Source organism: Barbus barbus (genome assembly GCF_936440315.1).
Source record: "Barbus barbus genome assembly, chromosome: 49".
Lineage (NCBI taxonomy): Eukaryota > Metazoa > Chordata > Actinopteri > Cypriniformes > Cyprinidae > Barbus > Barbus barbus.
Window position 1 is genome coordinate 21643088 of NC_136727.1, and position 18311 is coordinate 21661398.

At 35.5% G+C, this 18311-nt stretch overlaps 1 protein-coding gene across 1 annotated transcript in view; it reads left to right on the forward strand.

The window, feature by feature from the left end:
* The window catches only part of LOC306867766 (anosmin-1-like), a 98386-nt gene extending 87128 nt beyond the window's left edge, over positions 1 to 11258 (forward strand). The window contains exons 9-14 of the mRNA XM_079413627.1: positions 845 to 1000; positions 1677 to 1771; positions 3015 to 3183; positions 4525 to 4742; positions 4824 to 4965; positions 9743 to 11258. Coding sequence (XP_079269753.1) covers positions 845 to 1000; positions 1677 to 1771; positions 3015 to 3183; positions 4525 to 4742; positions 4824 to 4964 — 779 coding nt within the window. The 3' untranslated portion in view covers position 4965; positions 9743 to 11258. The remainder of the gene's footprint in view (positions 1 to 844; positions 1001 to 1676; positions 1772 to 3014; positions 3184 to 4524; positions 4743 to 4823; positions 4966 to 9742) is intronic.
* Positions 11259 to 18311: the final 7053 nt, after the last annotated feature.

The window sequence follows — 18311 nt, forward strand, 5'->3', positions numbered from 1 at the left end:
ATTGAAATATTTGCACTATTATTATAAGCACTATTTCATCCAACTAGTCAAAGAGAACAAAATCATCATTTCCTGATAAACTGCCACTAAATATCACTAAGAAAAATTGGAGAAGACACTGAATATAAAATGTTTTATATATAATAAATGACTTGCGCCACAGAGCAAGCAGACGAAACACAATAAATGCAGTCGTTGCTTTCGGAGGCGGATGCTGCTGTTTGGGAACGCTGTCGTTTAAGACAATTATACAGAAATACTTTGACGACAGACTTTGCTCAGGCATTTCAGAATGACATTTCAGATGCTGTGCAACGTGATCGGTCTACTGGTTAGTCAGGTTTTGCCGTCCTATAGCGTAAAGTCACATGACTTTTGATGCGCATAGAAGAATTTATTCACAAAATGCATTTCCATCTCCTATTATTCACGTTAACCGTTTTTCGCACAATTGAAAGCCACTTCAAGCAAGCTTAAACCTTTTTAGCAAATTATTATTATATTTTTTAATTTGGCGTTTCATGACTCGTTCTGTTGCGATACTTCAAAATGCACATAAAAACAGTATGAAGGAAACATAGCTAGTGACATACAGTGGTTTTATTGATCTTACCCTGCGTAAATTAAAGACAGTACAACTAAATTTGTTGTAAAAGTTTGGTGCTAAAAACAGGCTTCATAAATTAGCCTGGTATTTTTGGTCACCAGGTTGTTTTTCGGTCACTTCCATGCCACAAATGTAGTACTTTGTCATTAATTTAGAAAATTTTAACCTGAAAAGCTGCTTATTAAAATAAAAAAAAGACTATTGCTGAATGGAAATGAATCTCCTCTCTCATTCTAGCATCCTCAAATGGGAGAGTTCACCTTTCCGGAGAGTTCTCCAATGAGATTCCCGTATCCCATTCCTCTCCCAGTATCCTGAGGCTGGAAGCGGCCGCCCCTCATTATCACGACAACCAGCTGCAGGTCAAGGTCTTCTGGAAGAGCCGAATCACAGGCAAGTCAGCTTCTTTCTGCACTGACATGTACACTAAGGTCAGACGACTGAGGTCATTTGAAGTTTACGCTTCTGCAAAAATTGTCTCCCTACAAAAAACATACTCACATGACTTCACACCGGTCACGCAAAGCGTATCTGTTTGTTGACAATCCATCGGATCCATGTGTGTCTTTAAACAAGTCACCGCCAAAGCGTAAACACCGCAACAGCATGACTAATGATTTATGGAAGAATTTTACCAAACATAAATATTATCTATCCGGCATAAAAAGACAATCTCGCAGGGATGTCCTCTCTAGACTCTTTCCAACAGATTATTCACGATCTGCTTAGTACATGAGTTCCAAAAATACACATTTGGCAACAGGATGGTCTTCAAAGAGAAGATTCCAGTCAAACCGCAAGCACCCATAAATACCGGGGTGTTGATTTACTGTTATCTCCTGGAAGGAGAGGCATGGAGAGTGATTTAATAATGCCGGTATGAGTGTGAAATCAAAAACAGATGAAGGGGGATGGCGACCTGACGCGGGTTCGAAGGAAGATGTCATGTTTCCTGCGTACAGAACTGGGAGCTCGGAGCAAAATGTAGCCGGTCCGTGAAAATGTGTTCATGCTGCCTCAGAAACAGGAAAACATTACCTACAATAATCTGTCTTGTTTCTTCCTGTAGAAAGCCAGAAGGATTCCAGTTCATATATTCTGAGATGGTTTCCTGAGGTTTGTGCCCATAATGTGACGAAAGGCGAGAAAACAGCCACAATTCAGGTCTGTCTCATTGATTTACAATATGCTGTCTTGCCAAGAAGTCTGAAGGGGCCATTTTATGTACATTAATGTTTACTTTTTATATTTATTTATTTATTTTATTTGTTTATTTACTTACTTAGTTATATTTTAGTTAAGTCAAGTTATTGAGTAAAAGTCAGTCAATAAAGTCTTGATTTTTAATGAACCCAGATATTAAAAGTAGAAAGTACTGATCAATGAACCATATTTATTTATTTTGCAATTTTTTATAATCCTTCAAAAAGGGAGATTAGTTGATGAAGACATTAGACTATGTATCAACCTACATCTAAGCAAACATTTTACTTTACTACCAAAACATAAACGCTCAAAATCTGAAATTTAAAAACACAGTGTGTTTTTACTTATAATAGCTTATATAACTTATTATATTTTACTTATAAGAAGCATCTCAGGACAATATGTTTTTACTTATAAATAAAATTGTACAAGTAAGTCAAAATAATAAATAAAAACATATAATTCGGTGCAATTTCATTGAAATGAATCAGCTCGTTTATGAATCAGACATCGATTTTGTGTCTCAGGTTTCTTTCAGCAACAATGTGATTTATTAGTTACATAGTGGAGTAAAAAGTAGGATATTGTGCTTTGGAATGTAGTGAAATGTTGAAATTGAAGTGAAATTTGCCAAAATATAATACTCTGATAAAGTACAGATGTCTAAACAAAACAAAAAAAAATGTTGATGGTGTTTGATACCCTACAAATGTACAATTGGGCCTTTTCTGTGCCACAAGAAAAAACAATGTATGGAAAAGTGAATAAATGATCCCAGAATGTGGTGAAGTATCAATTTAATGCCTCACAACCATCGACTTCCATGTCAGATGCTGATACTAAAGAGGTGAAGTCACTGTCAAACCTGTATGTGACCCTTGAGTTTACGCTCAGAAGGACTCCAGTGGACTTGTTTCTACATCTGATTTCTTTGTTCGCTGACGTTTATGCAGCTGAATAGTGTAAGAGATAATGGCAGCACTGCCCAAGAGCGCTGTATTTCCACACATGATCTGTCATCACTGGCAGCGGACACAATAGAAATGTGTGAGCGTGTCTCGGTGTGATATCATTATGGTACGGATGGGTGAAGCGGTTATCTGATTCATTTCTCATTTACTCTCTCGTTTCATTCTTAGCTCATTTCCACAGACAGTATATTGTTGTCCTGAGGAATATCTGTGCTGTTTCTGCTCTGCAGGGAACACATTTTGTGATTACTGGCCTGCTTTTTGCCTGTAAGTACCGTGTGGCAGTGAAGCCTGTTACGGGACAAGAGCAGAGGTCAGAGGTCATGACCTCTGTTACCACCCCACTTTGTTCATCACTGATGGGCCGACGGAAGAAACCTGCTGCCTGTGCCAGAGATGGTAGGATGATATCTAGCACCAGATTAGCTGTGTGAATCTCATATAAATCTCATTTCACCCTAAAATCAAAAGGAGGAAAAAGAAAGAAATGAAGCCTATTTTATTATTTTAATTGCAAACATTAAGTCCAAGCAAAAATAAAATGAAATAAAATAAAATAATAAAATCTTATTGTGATTACTGTAATATGTCCAGATCTCTTACTTTTGTTTGTTTGTCATTTTGATTATTCTCAATAGTGATTTAAACTAAAATCAGCATAAATTAAAGGATGTACAACAATAATAACAAAAAAAAAAATTGAATACAATAAAATGATAGAATACAATATTACACAATTACAGTAATATCAGACTGAAAAAATGTCATTTATCCTAAAAATGACCCTCAAAATAGGCTTTTTTTATTTTATGTTAAAAGTCCTATAGTTATAGGTACAAGTCAAAATAATGGTAATAATAAATAAATACATACATAGATACATACAATGACAGAAATCAAAATTGTGACATTAAAAGTTAAAACTTTGACATAAAATTTAAAAATTATCAATAATTCTGACATAAAACATTCAAATGATTAAATCTGAAGTCAAACCTATATGATACTGACATAAAAGTCAAAATTGTGATGTAAAAAGTAGATTTAGAAGCTTGTATATCCAAACTGGAATTAAAAAGTCCTAATTATGACATAAAGAGTCAAAATTATTAAATAACATGTCCTAATTATGACATTACATTGACTTTTTATGTTATAATTAGGCCTTTTTAATGTCATAATTTCAACATTTTCTCATAATTTGTAATTCTGATTATTTTTAAAAGTGATTATTTTGAACCTAGAATATATATATATATTTTTAACTCCTTTATCCTAAAAATGACCCTTAAAATAGGCTTAATTTTTTTATTTTAAAAAGGTTGAAACCCATAGTTATAGTCACAAGTCAAAAAATAATAATAATGATAATTTAAGAAATAAATAAATAACTGACAAAAAATCAAAACTGTGACATTAAAAGTGAAAACTATGACATAAAATGTAAAAACTATGAGGTAAAATCCATAATTCTGACATAAAACATTTCAATTATTCAATCTAAAATCAAACCTATGGGATACTAAGTCATAATAATAACATAAAAGTCAAAATTGTGAGGTAAAAAGCAGATTTAGAAGATTGTATAACCAAATTGGAATGAAAAAGTCCTAATTATGATATAAAAAGTCATATAATTGGGCCTTTTTAATGTCTGAGTTTGAGTTCACCCAGAATTTTGCAAAACATGACAGAGTTTCTGTATTTCATCATTCATCCCAGTGTAATGTGTTGTCCTAGAGCGCCCTCCTCAGGTTAAGAAAGCCCTGCAGCGGCCGGAGAAGCTGTCAGCGTGGTTTCAGCCGGTGAACGGCTCGGTGCAGGCCGTGTTTAGCTGGCAGGTGTCGCCGGAGAGCACAGGACAGACGCCCATCACTGGATTCCAGCTCTCCTGGGTCAAAGTGTCCCGCAGCAGCACCAACGGCACGCTCGTCTCCCAAACACACATCCTGCCCCCCGTGAGTCACGCGTCTGTCTGTCTGACTAATAACAGAACACAGCAGCACTCTAAACACACTCAATATGAACCTGTCCCTCAGGATCAGCGCTCTCTGACTGTAGATGCGCTGCAGCCCCAGAGCGAGTACAGAGTTCAGGTGCAGGTCCTGTCTGCGGCAGGACTCGGACCCTCGGTGTCTAAGACCCTCCACACTCCTCACGTGAACGGCACACTCCTCTGAGGTACAGATCACACCTGCAGACACACTCCAGCTGTAAATGTACTTCAAAATGCATTCAAAAATGCTTTAGGGTTATTATACCAGGGCTATTATCATTAACCAAAACTAAAAACAAAACAAAAACATATTCATTACTTTAAATAAAATAAACATGAACTGAAATGAAATACTTTTTTACTTCAGCTAGTCACTAAGGCAACATTTCCTACTTTTGTTTAGTTTAATGTTAAGGCACTGAAGTAACTATATACCACTCTAAATAACTGAAACTAAAAACTCAAATCAGATTTAAACTATAGACCAAAAGAAAAATGGGTTGTGCATAAAAGAGACAAAATTCCACTCACAGGCACTCTTAGTCTTACTAAAATACTTATTTGGTATCTGCAGTATCTGGATGTCGAATTGTTGTCAAATAAAACTATAGATATTTTGAAAAAAAAATAATAATAACAATAAAGACAAAAATATGCAACACAATTACTAAAACTTTCAAATTAAAACTGAAAATGTAAAAATTTAATCATAAATCTCAAAATATTTACAACAACTGTAATAGCATATCAATGATGTTTCATTCAAACAATAAAGGCCAAACAAACAATAGGTCAATTCAAACAATAAAGGTTTAAAAGAATAAACCAAACAGACAAAATAAATTATATAAAAAATTGTAAATAAACATTAGAAAATAAACATTAATTTCTAAAAACAATAAAACATGAAGCAGTTTTATTTCATATGAAAATGACATATCTAGGCCTATTTGTTTAAAACAGCTTTTTCCTTTTTATCATCTCTGACATATTTGTTTGTCATTGATCCAGATATATATGACTTTCAAAGAAAAGGATGTGTGTAACAGAAGAAGCAGCTTAAGAAACTCGCCCGTTCTAATCAACGTTTGAATAACTCAGTGTTAAAGACTGGATGAATGGAAACAGAGGGCCGCAAGCAAACTAACATCAGGACATGATGTCAGATGGAAATCCATTTCTGCCACATATGGGAAAAAAAGTCATGGGCTGCGTCCGAAATCGCATACTACTTGTGTAGGTACTACATTTGAATTCAAACGTACTTCTCGACCGTTAAAACAGTACGTTCTATATAGTATGAATGAGGGTAGTATGAATGGAATTCGGACGTACTACATCTGCCATGTTCATGTTGTCACGTGTCGTCACAACAGCGCAAAAATTTAAGCCCACTCTTCAGCAATGTTGCTCATAATTCTTACCGTTTTCATCGCCGTTTTAACGTTGATTGGATCAACAGCTCAGAGGAGGCATAGGTCTGCTGTTCACAGATCATGCCTTCGTCCACAGCTTATAAAATATTTATCATATAATGCAAGTATAATCACCAATTTAGCTTGAAAGTTTTACCTCAGAATAAAAAGACACGTCTATGAACACCGTGACAAAGGCTGATTTGGAGCAACGAAATAAAGTAATTTATTGTTATGAATGAATACATATAAAAATACACAGGACAAACAAAAGACGCATGAATCAATGAATAAACTTGAATGAATGCATACACATACACATATATATAGAGAGAGAGAGAGAATGAATAGAAACAAAAACCTTTTACAGCCGATTCACGAAGTAATCTCATCGATTTACAACGTTTAAACTTTAATAAATCAGCAGTTTACTTTGATTATTTTTGACGCCTCTCCCGTGGCCTCATGGGATAGTAAAGTGTCCATCGTATGCCTACTACAGAATTCGGGCAGAAGTAGTAGGTCATCCGGGTACTTCTCGCCTACTGTTTTTCGAATACTATGAATTCGGACATACTACTCGTCTCGCATACTGTTTTTCGCATACTATATAGTACTATATAAATCGCATACTATATATACTATATAAAATCCGATTTCGGACGCAGCCATGGATTCATATATCATATTTTTTAAAAAGTCACATTTAAAAAGTCTATTATGTTAAATGTATAAAGTTTAAATAAAACAATCTGTGCGTATATTTTTGATCCCAGCTTGTCATTTGAGCCTTTCGTGCTGAACACTGTTAAGACCTCATCAAATATTGCAGGTCTACGACCTTCACAGTTTTTTTTCTGTTGCTGAAAGGTTAATCAATGCTTTTGTGTTTTCTCTTTTAGATTATTGTAATGCCCTTCTTACTGGAATCTCTAAATCCTGTATTACAGTTTTTTTCAACTGCTTTCGCACAAAATCTTTACTTGTCACACAGTTTCTGAAAGCTGTCACTCAAACAGCAGAAGCACACACCAAATCTATAAAACCAGACAACTAATTCTCAGCCTTTGACTCAGTTTTCAAATTCATAAAACACTTTTTGCAAAACACAACACACAGTTCTCTATGTAACACACACAAATCTAACAGGAATTAATATTATGGCAAAGGTGTTTGCAAATGTTTGCTTTTGAAATGTGTTTGTGAAATTTTGAATGCAGCGCTTCATTTTGCAAGAGATGTGAGGCATTTTGCATTTTTTGTGTGCAATTCTTAGATTTGTGTGTAAAGTGTAAAGAAAAAAAGAGGCAACGTTTTGAAAATGTGTGTAAGCAGTTGAAAAAAAAACTGTAACAAACTTCAATATTTACAAAATGCAGCAGTTAGAATTCTGTCTGGGGCCAGGGTTGTTGATCATATAAGTCCTGTTTCCTGATTCCTAAGATTCGGTTTCGGTAAGATCCAGAACTGATTTTAAACTTCTTATGTTAACATACAAGGCACTGCATGGTCTGGCTCTTCAGTACTTGGCTGAGCTTTTAATTCCCTATACACCCAGTCGCAACGTGCGATCTTCTCAGAGTGGTCTTTTAGTCATTCCTAAAACACGGCTACGTTCTAGGGGTGATCGGGCCTTTTCATCTTATGCCCCCAAATTGTGGAATTCTTTTCCGGCTGACATCAGGGAAGCAAATTCATTAGATATTTTTAAATCTCATCTTAAAACGTTCAATTCTGACTTTCTTTTTAACTGATTGTCATTCTGTATTTTTGTGTTCTAATTTGGATTGTTGTGTTTGCTTGTGTTGTGAAGCCCTTTGAGAAAGTACCATTTTAAAGGCGCTATACAAAAGACATTTATTATTATTACAGGTACATCTCAAAAAATTTGAATATCGTGAAAAAGTTCTTTTTTTTTTGGAACTTATTTCAAAAAGTTAAACTTTCATATATTTTAGATTCATTACTTGTAAAGTAAAACATTTCAAAAGTTATTTAATTTTAATTTTGATGATTAGAGCTTACAGCTCATGAAAGTCAAAAATTGGTATCTCAAAATTTTAGAATATTTACATTTGAGTTTCAATTAATGACCATCGCTACAGTATAAATTCTGGGTATCTCTTGTTCTTTGAAACCACAATAATGGGGAAGACTGCTGACTTGGCAATGATCCAGAAGATGAACATTGATGCCCCCCACAAAGAGGGTAAGTCACAGAGGGTCATTACTGAAAGCTGTGGCTGTTTACAGAGTGCTGTATCAAAGCATATTAAATGCAAAGTTGACTGGAAGGAAGAATTTGGGTAGGAAAAGGTGCACAAGCAACAGGGATGACCGCAAGCTTGATAATACTGTCAATCAAAGCTGATTCAAACACTTGGGAGAGCTTCAGAAGGAGTGGACTGAAGCTGGAGTCAGTGCATCAAGAGTCACCACGCTCAGACGTCTTCAGGAAAAGAGCTACCAAGCCACTTCTGAAACAGAGACAACGTCAGAAGCATCTTACCTGGGCTGTGGAGAAAAAGACCTGGACTGTTGCTCAGTGGACCAAACTTCTCTTTTCAGATGAAAGTTAATTTTGCATTTCATTTGGAAATCAAGGTCCCAGAGTCTGGAGGAAGAGTGGAGAGGCACAGAATCCATGTTGCTTGAAGTCCAGTGTGAAGTTTCCACAGTCAGTGATGATTTGGGCTGCCATGTCATCTGCTGGTGTTGGTCCACTGTGTTTTCTGAAGTCCACAGTCAACGCAGCCATCTACCAGGAGATTTCAGAGCACTTCATGCTTCCTTCTGCAGATAAGCTTTATGGAGATGCTGATTTAATTTTCCAGCAGGAATTGGCACCTGCCTACACTGCCAAAGGTACCAAAAGCTGGTTCAATGACCATAGTGTTACTGTGCTTGATTGGCCAGCAAACTCTCCTGATTGCCTCCATGCCACGCATTGATGCAGTAATTCATGCAAAAGGAGGCCCACCCAAGTATTGAGTGCATAGAAATGAACATACTTTTCAGAAGCCTGACATTTCTGTTTAAAATATCCTTTTTTTATTGATCTTATGTAATCTAATTTTCTGAGACACTGAATTTTGGGTGTTCATTATCTGTAAGCCATAATCATCAAAATTTAAAGAAATAAAGACTTGAAATATTTCACTCAATGTGTAATGAATCTATATAATATATGGGTTTCACTTTCTGAAATGAGTGACAAAAAATATTGAAATTTTTCATGATATTCAAATTTTTTGTGATGTACCTGTATTATTATATTGGTATGCCATCATTATCATCATTTATCTTATAAATATGGCATTGTTTCCATTTATATAATGTTTATAAAATGTCATTTTTTCCCTCATGTGGCAGAAACAAGCAGCCATACTTTCAAGCAAAAAATACTATATAATGTCTTTTGAGATCATGCATTTGAGATGATTTTTGAGCTTTGATTGAGAAACAGCCAAATTCCAGCTGAAGTTCACTGATTCTCTGCAGCAGCTCACTGTAGCAATGGCTAATAATATAATATTTTTATTTACAGATGGAGGAAAGAAGTGAGGAATCAAGCTACTCATATATGATACAGTGCTTGTGTTGTTCCTCATTTGGACAAGTGTGTCTGTTAAAGGACTAAATGTAAAGCACTCTTCATCATCAGAGAGACAGTGTTTGCTGTTATGGAGTCGGTGTAATGGGACGAGGGCACTCAGCAGACCAGCGTGATCACAGAAGAAAACAACACCGAAGTGAAGGCTTTAGATCGGTGTACTGTAACATATGAATGTTGAATAACCAAATTATGCTTTTCTTATGTAAAAATGAGCAGCACTGATGTATTTAGTATGTAGTTGCATATAGTTATGCGCCACATTATTTTATTAACATTTGTTTTTCATACAGAAGTTTAATGTGCTTTTACTCAATGGGCCTCATTCATGAAACACAAGCAGTATGAATGTCTTAAAATCTTGTGAACCCCACATGAAAAAGTAAATACTATAGTGTTTTTGACCCATACTATAGTAAAGTGTATTATACTGTATATATTATAGTATTTACAACACTTTGTTAATTAATGCTACAGCATACTGTAGTATTAGCTATAGTGAACTGATAAACTGTAATAAATACTGTAGTATACTTTAGTTTTTACTACAGTAAACTATAGTGTATTGTAGTATAATATTCCCTAAAGTTGTAGAAAACTTAGTACAGTATTGCATCGAGTAATTTGTTTATATTACTATAGTTGTTATATTACCACAGCAACTATAGAATTACCACAACAAATTAATTCAAGAACTTTACTATAGTATGGTTCACAAAAAAACTATAGTATTTACTATAAATTACTATAGTATTTTTTTATTCTTGGGTAAATTGGCATTATTTTACATTACTTTTATTAATTTAGAAGACACTTTGTTTCCAGAAATGCATTCATCATATATATTTTGATCATATTTCTTCCTTGAGAACTCATTATCAGCAAAGTTTATTTTACGAATAGTTTACGCAGAGATTCGTTCCGCTTGTGTTTCATGAATATTGCCTAATATAAATATTTGTAATTGAACAAGTAATGTAATATATTTCAACACTACATCTCTAACCTGGTTATCAACCCTGTTTAGAATGAATCTCAGATTAGGACATTTGAACAGGGGTATTTCTGAACCACAGCATGTCTGGTTTTATTTATTGTGAATGTAATTCATTAATCTCAAGCAGAACGAGTGTAAGACTACATTTTCTATGACAAATCGTGAGATATGTCAGTGCCTTATACTGTATCAGTTATATCAGGCTAGATCAGATTGATTTACTGCAACATGTGTCTCTGCTTTAACTGTCCGTCTGTCTTCACAAATCACTCACAGCATACAAACAACAAATGAGCTGGGATACTGCTGCTTTAATTAGGCAAACATTTCATTAAACGATTTTGAAAGATGTATCTTTGTACAATACAGCATACAGTTTTTGTAAATATTGAATTTGATGTATTATCTATGGTTTGTTGTCATTACTAATAAATATAGGCTAAATGAAGCTCCACTCTTTTTGTTTCTGAATATATATGTTCGTCAAGAGAATATCAACAATAATATTCTTAGACTTAGAATATATGCTTAGATTTAGGTACACCTACATTATGATCATAAAATGGTGTTCTAAGAACGTTTTGCTAATGTTCTCATTAAATTATGAAATTATATTTCTGAGTGTTGTCGGAACATACAAAATGACCAGTTATTTATGTATTGAAAACTTTTTTCTTATCTGTGTGAACATTACAGAAAATATTAAGTAAATGTTCCATTTTATTATTTTGCAAACATGATGGGAACGCTACTTTTGAAACACATTGTAACGTTTAAAAAACATAGAACAAACGTCAAGCTAAAACATAAAAATACTTAAAGCATGTATAATAACATTTTAGGCAAGTAATTAAGAACCATTTATCTTTGAGCAAACATTCTATTAACGATACTGGAAGAACGTTTGTTCAAAAATTTGCCAGAATGTTAGCCAAAGTTCTGTGAACGTTTCCTGTAAGCATGGGGCAGAAACACAGCAACTTAAATTTAAACAGAATTTGCTCTCGCTACTTTTTGTTATCAGACTGTAATATTTAGAAAACAGAAAACCAAGTCTAGAATTGATGAATATAGAATAGGCTATGTTACTTTTGAAGGGTAAGACTAAAAATATATACTAAAAAGTATAATATTTAAGTACAGTGTCGGGGAGTAACTAGTTACATGTAACGGAATTAAGTAATCTAATTACAAAATAAAAGTAACCGTAATCAGTCACATTTACTGAGAAAAAAAATGTAATTAAATTACAGTTACTTATGAAAATGTTAAAGATTACTAAGGGGGTTACATCTCTTTTTTTTCACATACACACACACACACTCCCACATACAGATTTAATTGATTTCTTTCATAAATTGCAGTATTTAAATATGTATTTAACCTCAGAAATTCTGAGTCAGAATGATCTCAAAGTAAGTCTGATTTTGTGATGGCTGTGCTTCAAAGGGGAGATCGGATGCCCATTTTCCACAAGTTGGTATGATTTAGGGTCTTTTTGAAATGGCCTCAGTAGTCGTGTAAAACAACACCCTTTGTACCTTGTCAAAAACAGCTCCATTCACAGCGACTCATTCCGGTTCATATCTCTTTACAATGATAATGAGTTCTGCTCACCCCGCCCCTCTCTTCCGTGGAAGAGCAAAGGTGATTAGCAAATAATCATTAAAAAATATATATAAAGTGTGAGACTTACTACTTCTGAAAGTGCATCTGGATCATGAACAATGGGTACTGATCCATCTTTGAGTTTTAACTTTTTAACAAAACCTGCCTTGAATTGTCCCTCATTCAGAAAGCAAAGGAGTAAAATGATTTGTGCAGACAAACTAATTTAGGTGTATTTGTTGGCGCATTACCATCAAAATCAAAGGCTAATCCACTGCGGCCTCAGTGGCTCTGATGTTTGGAGAAAATTAGGAGTCTTACATTCTCCTACATCTAACAACAAAACACTTGCATTGCTTACAAGTCATTGTTGTTGCTACAGCTGTAGGAAATGACGGACTTCGTACAACTGCTTGCTCTCTCGTCTTGTCCTTGTCTAACACTCAAGAGACTCTCTCTGCACTATTCTACAAAAACCGAAATTATGGATCTGATCAACTGGTCTCTTAACGCAATTGACACCATCTTCTCGACTAGAAGTTTGGGATCGGGAGATCCCAAGTGTCCTGCTGGGACTTTCACAGCTGGCTACACGATGGACGCATGGGAGAGGTGGCGGGTCGTGTGTCTGGCGGCTCTTTCCGTGGAGGACATTGAAGACATCTACCTATTCGGAACCATGATAACTGGGTTTCTGCTGTTTGGATTAGGCGTTGCCCTGAGTTATCGGAGAATTCAGGAGACGGGAACAGCTGTCCAAAACCTCACAAGGCTGCCCGTCATGATTGAAGCAGTTGGCAGAGCGGTCGGCTCTGAGACAGAGACTATTAACCGACTATTAAGACGCTCTTTCTTCCCTCCCCCCTCAACAAACACCAGCGCAGTGTGAGTTTGGAGTGCCAGCGCGGCGGATCTCTAGGCACACGAACTTACACAATCACACACTCATACGCTCATACATACAGATATTCATTCACCTCCCACTACCCCCATCCAACGCCTTTGCCGCTTCTTCTCCCCAGTCAGTATGATAACGGGTCTGTGTTAGCGCTGTAATGGCTGCAGACCGGATGGCTGTTCGTCTGAACTGGATTACTCTCTGCAAATTGTGTGTTCCTCTATTGACTGTGCTCTATGCTGAGGTTTTTTGTCTGTTCTCACACTGTACTCCCGTTCAGGAGCATAGTGTGAGGATTGTTTTTTTCTCCTTTCTTTCCTCATGTTGTGCTGTATTCTTCTTCTCTATTGCATTTCGTTGCCTTGTACCTACATGTGCAATGACAATAAATTGAATCCAATTCAATCAAACAGGCTGAGGGCGGAAATATGCTAATTTGGGACAGTACATCAGTGGTCGTGGGAGGGGCCTGAGCAATATGACATCATATTGGCTTGATAACTGTTTAGGTTTTTGGGGGATTAAAAAAAAGGAGTGAATGGTTTTGTATCATTGGATGATAAAGGGTAGTTGTGTCTACGCACTACCAAGATGCATTTATATGCAAATGAAGATATTTTGCCTCCAATCTTAATACAAGTGATCAAGGATTTTGAAAGTCTGACAGTAATAAGTGTTGAGTACTACTGTTAGGTTAACCCTACCTGGTTTACATGTTTAAAAATGATTACCAGTTTAAAAGACTGAAATTTCAAAAACTAATCAAATGTAATCAGTTACTTTAATAAAGTCATTGAAAAGTTACACTACTTATTAAATTTTAAATAGGGTAACTTGTAATCTGTAACCTATTACATTTACAAAGTAACCTTCCCAACACTGGTTAAGTATCATGTCCTTTCATAGTTGTACGGAGACCGTTAAGGGACATTGTGGTAGGAAAAATTCGGTGCGGGAGGAAAAAATATTTTTTCAAATGTTTTGCGTTCTCTCGAGAAACTTTTGCGTTCCCTCGAGAAACTTTGCGTTCCATCAAGAAACTTTGCGTTCCATCGAGAAACTTTGCGTTCCATCGAGAAACTTTTGCGTTCTCTTGAGAAACTTGGCGTTCCATCGAGAAACTTTTGCATTCCCTTGAGAAACTTTGCGTTCCCTCGAGAAACTTTGCGTTCCATCAAGAAACTTTTGCGTTCTCTCGAGAAACTTGGCGTTCCATCAAGAAACTTTTGCGTTCTCTCGAGAAACTTTGCATTCCATCGAGAAACTTTTGCGTTCCATCAAGAAACTTTTGCGTTCTCTCGAGAAACTTGGCGTTCCATCAAGAAACTTTTGCGTTCCCTTGAGAAACTTTGCGTTCCATCGAGAAACTTTTGCGTTCCATCAAGAAACTTTTGCGTTCCCTTGAGAAACTTTGCGTTCCATCAAGAAACTTTTGCGTTCCATCAAGAAACTTTTGTGTTTTCTCGAGAAACTTGGCGTTTTCTCGAGAAACTTGGCGTTCTCTCGAGAAACTTTGCGTTCCATCAAGAAACTTTTGCGTTCTCTCGAGAAACTTTGCGTTCCATCAAGAAACTTTTGCGTTCTCTCGAGAAACTTTGCGTTCCATCAAGAAACTTTTGCGTTCTCTCGAGAAACTTGGCCTTCCATCAAGAAACTTTTGCGTTCCCTCGAGAAACTTTGCGTTCCATCGAGAAACTTTTGCGTTCTCTCGAGAAACTTGGCGTTCCATCAAGAAACTTTTGCGTTCTCTCGAGAAACTTGGCGTTCCATCAAGAAACTTTTGCGTTCCCTCGAGAAACTTTGCGTTCCATCAAGAAACTTTTGCGTTCCCTCGAGAAACTTTGCGTTCCCTCAAGAAACTTTGCGTTCCATCAAGAAACTTTTGCGTTCCCTTGAGAAACTTTGCGTTCCATCAAGAAACGTTTGCGTTCCCTCGAGAAACTTTGCGTTCCCTCGCAAAACCAGTTGAGTTCGACAAACTCTTCCTGTTTACAGCTTGCTGTGGTTACAGCTTGTATGTTCACAATGGAGCGGTTCATATAGTTTTAAATTAAATTCGATAATAAATAAGCATCACTTATTTTCACAATCATGAAAGCCAAAAATGATATTTCTATAAGTAAACTCAAAATTCGGATTCACATAACATTTGATAAAGGCATGAAAGTCACACCAAAATGATGTTGTGTAAGAGCAATTCCAGAATGAATGTAAAGACGTTTCATTGTTTTCTAAACAGAAAGAACAGTTGGTATTAATATCATTCTTAAGTCTTTTAAGAGAGCACTTATCCGGATAAATTCTATGAATCAACTTAAATGCAATTTCTCTCATTTTGTTAGTAATTAAATATTTGTGAGGTAATGACCAAACTTTCTTCCAGGGAATATCACTTACTAAACTATTCCAATAAGAGATTACATAAGGCACAGAAAAAGACTCCATCTGAACCAAAACTCTCATTTTCTTATTGTTTTTGACTTGGATGACGAAAGGCACTCTTTTCCAACAAATGTTTTAAAAAGATCCATTGAGTGACATGAGGCTGGAAAAGAAAGACCTCTAAAAAGCAGGAGAACTCATGTGGCACTGCATCAGCAACAACTGCAAACTCTTTCAGACAAACAGGAATTCATGCATAGCTAAAAACTCTTGATTGAAAAATTGAGACAAAAATAATACCATTTATAAACCAATTTAAAAAAAAAAACAAAGAGAGATTTGTGTTTATACAGTAGATTCTTGTTATTCCAGGTTAGATACGAGTGAGGTGCAAAATTGTGTTTAAAAATGAGGGACCAAGCCAATAACAATTGCCTATGAAAAAGAGATCATTTGACAGGGATTGTCATGATGTTATAGTTACAGATTAATAAGAAATTTAAACCACCTGATCATATTCCATATAGATGAGGGCTTATTGATACAGTTTTTAATCCAATTTATTTTAAAGGTGTTGTTTAAAGTGGTGAAATCAAGAAAGTTTAAACCCCCTTTCTCAATGGTGTTCATAAATACAGATTTTCTAATAAAATGAGTTTTATTCTTCCAAACAAAGTTGAGAAGCATTGTATCATTTTTTTTTTTAAATAATGGCAGAGTCAACATTCAAAGAGAGAGCAGCATATGTTAGTCTTGACAAACCTTCAGCTTTGGCTAGTGTAAGGCTCCACCCATCCGGCCCAAGGAAGGTATCCGATGGTGGATGAAGGTTTCCTGCGTGTTCGGTCTTTCCAGTGTGCACAGTTCTTCAATTTAAGTTAAACTCTAATCTGACTCCATTTTATCATTTAATCTGACTCCATGTTATTATGACCTCGTATTTAGCTTGAAATACAAATCGATTGCTTGTCCATTTCTAATTTATTATTCTGATATTTGGTTATTCTAGTTAACTCTTGACTTTATATTTACTCGTTCATTCGGTTGCTCATGTCTTTAACAAGGATGCAACGTAATCTACTAGAGTCAATAATTACAGAGTAAAACAGAATAAGGTCAAATGTAACAATTTATTATCAGTCAGGTAAATACTGTATGTATTATGTCAATTCCACAGCAATTCAAAGAGATCAAATCATATCAATACAAAACATCGAATTCTCAAAGATAAATCTATGAGTAAAGAATGCATACCTGACTTTATAGAAATACATAGTGTAAGGTATTACACTACGGGCTCCTGACTACAGAATCGCCCCGATCCTTTTGCCACATTCTCTTTAAGTACCTCAGACCAGAATAAACATTCCCCAAACTCGAGACAGGAACTAACAATTGTAATTTGCAATTTAATCAAGTCGAGTTGGCACCTTTTGGGACAGAAGGTAATTTGCATGAAAACCATTAGGTGTTGGGCTCCACCCTCTACAGTATGCAAAATGTCTCTGAACTCTTAGGATTTGTATTATCTTTTAGTTTACTTCTTATAAGAATGAGACCATTGTACCAGTCGCTCTGAGACAATTCAAATGATACCAAACATGACTGTAAATAACACTTGCATTAATGCAGAACATTAAATTTCTGCTATTGGCCATTCTGAGTGAGCTGAGTGAAAGGAGAGATGGGTGAGGGGAGAAGTGGATGAAAAGGAACTGATGCATATGTGAGAGAGGCATTTTCTTGTATTCTCTCTCAGTGGGATGTGGAGACAGATGTCTGTATGTTAATGCACTGTGTGTGTGTTATCCATCTCGGGAGTCCAAAGTGTCTGAGTTTCTGTAATTCTTACACTAGTAAGATTCTTCCCTTCAATGAGAGATCATCACGCTGGAGACACATATTCAGTTTTTTTCTGAGTACTCTCAATTAATGGATTAAAGTTTAAGGAGCTTCTTTCTAATTCATTATTTGTTATAATAACACCTAAATAAGATACTTGATCTTTGATTTGAATATTGCACATTTCTGACGAATGACATTCTTTGATGGACATCAGTTCACACTTTGAGAGGTTCAAGAACAGGCCTGATGCTTTGGAGAACTGCTGGATATACTTTAATGCTAAAGGAACTAGGTTAACATCTTGCAAAGAAAGAGTGATATCATCAGAAGCTGACTGATGAGTATCTGTTTGTCAGCAATAGAGATAACATGAAGACCACTATTAGAAATATAAGAAGCCAATATCTGGGAAACTAGTATAAATAAATAAGGGGATAATGGACACCCTTGCCTAATACCACGTGACAAGTAAAATCTAGGAGAAGTACCATATTTTAATTTAATTGTGCTACTACAGTTATATTATAGATTTCTTACCGCCTTACACAAATATTCACCAAAACCTAATTTTTCCACTGGTTTAAATATAAATTTATGTTCAACTGAATCAAAAGCTTTATAAAAATCCAGGAAAAGAATAAAACTATTATGTTCCAGCAAACCACTATAATCCAATAAGTCTAAAACTAATCTAATATTATTCATTATATGACGGTCCCTCATAAATCCAGACTGAGTCTCATCTATAACAGTATCCAAACAATCTTTAAGTC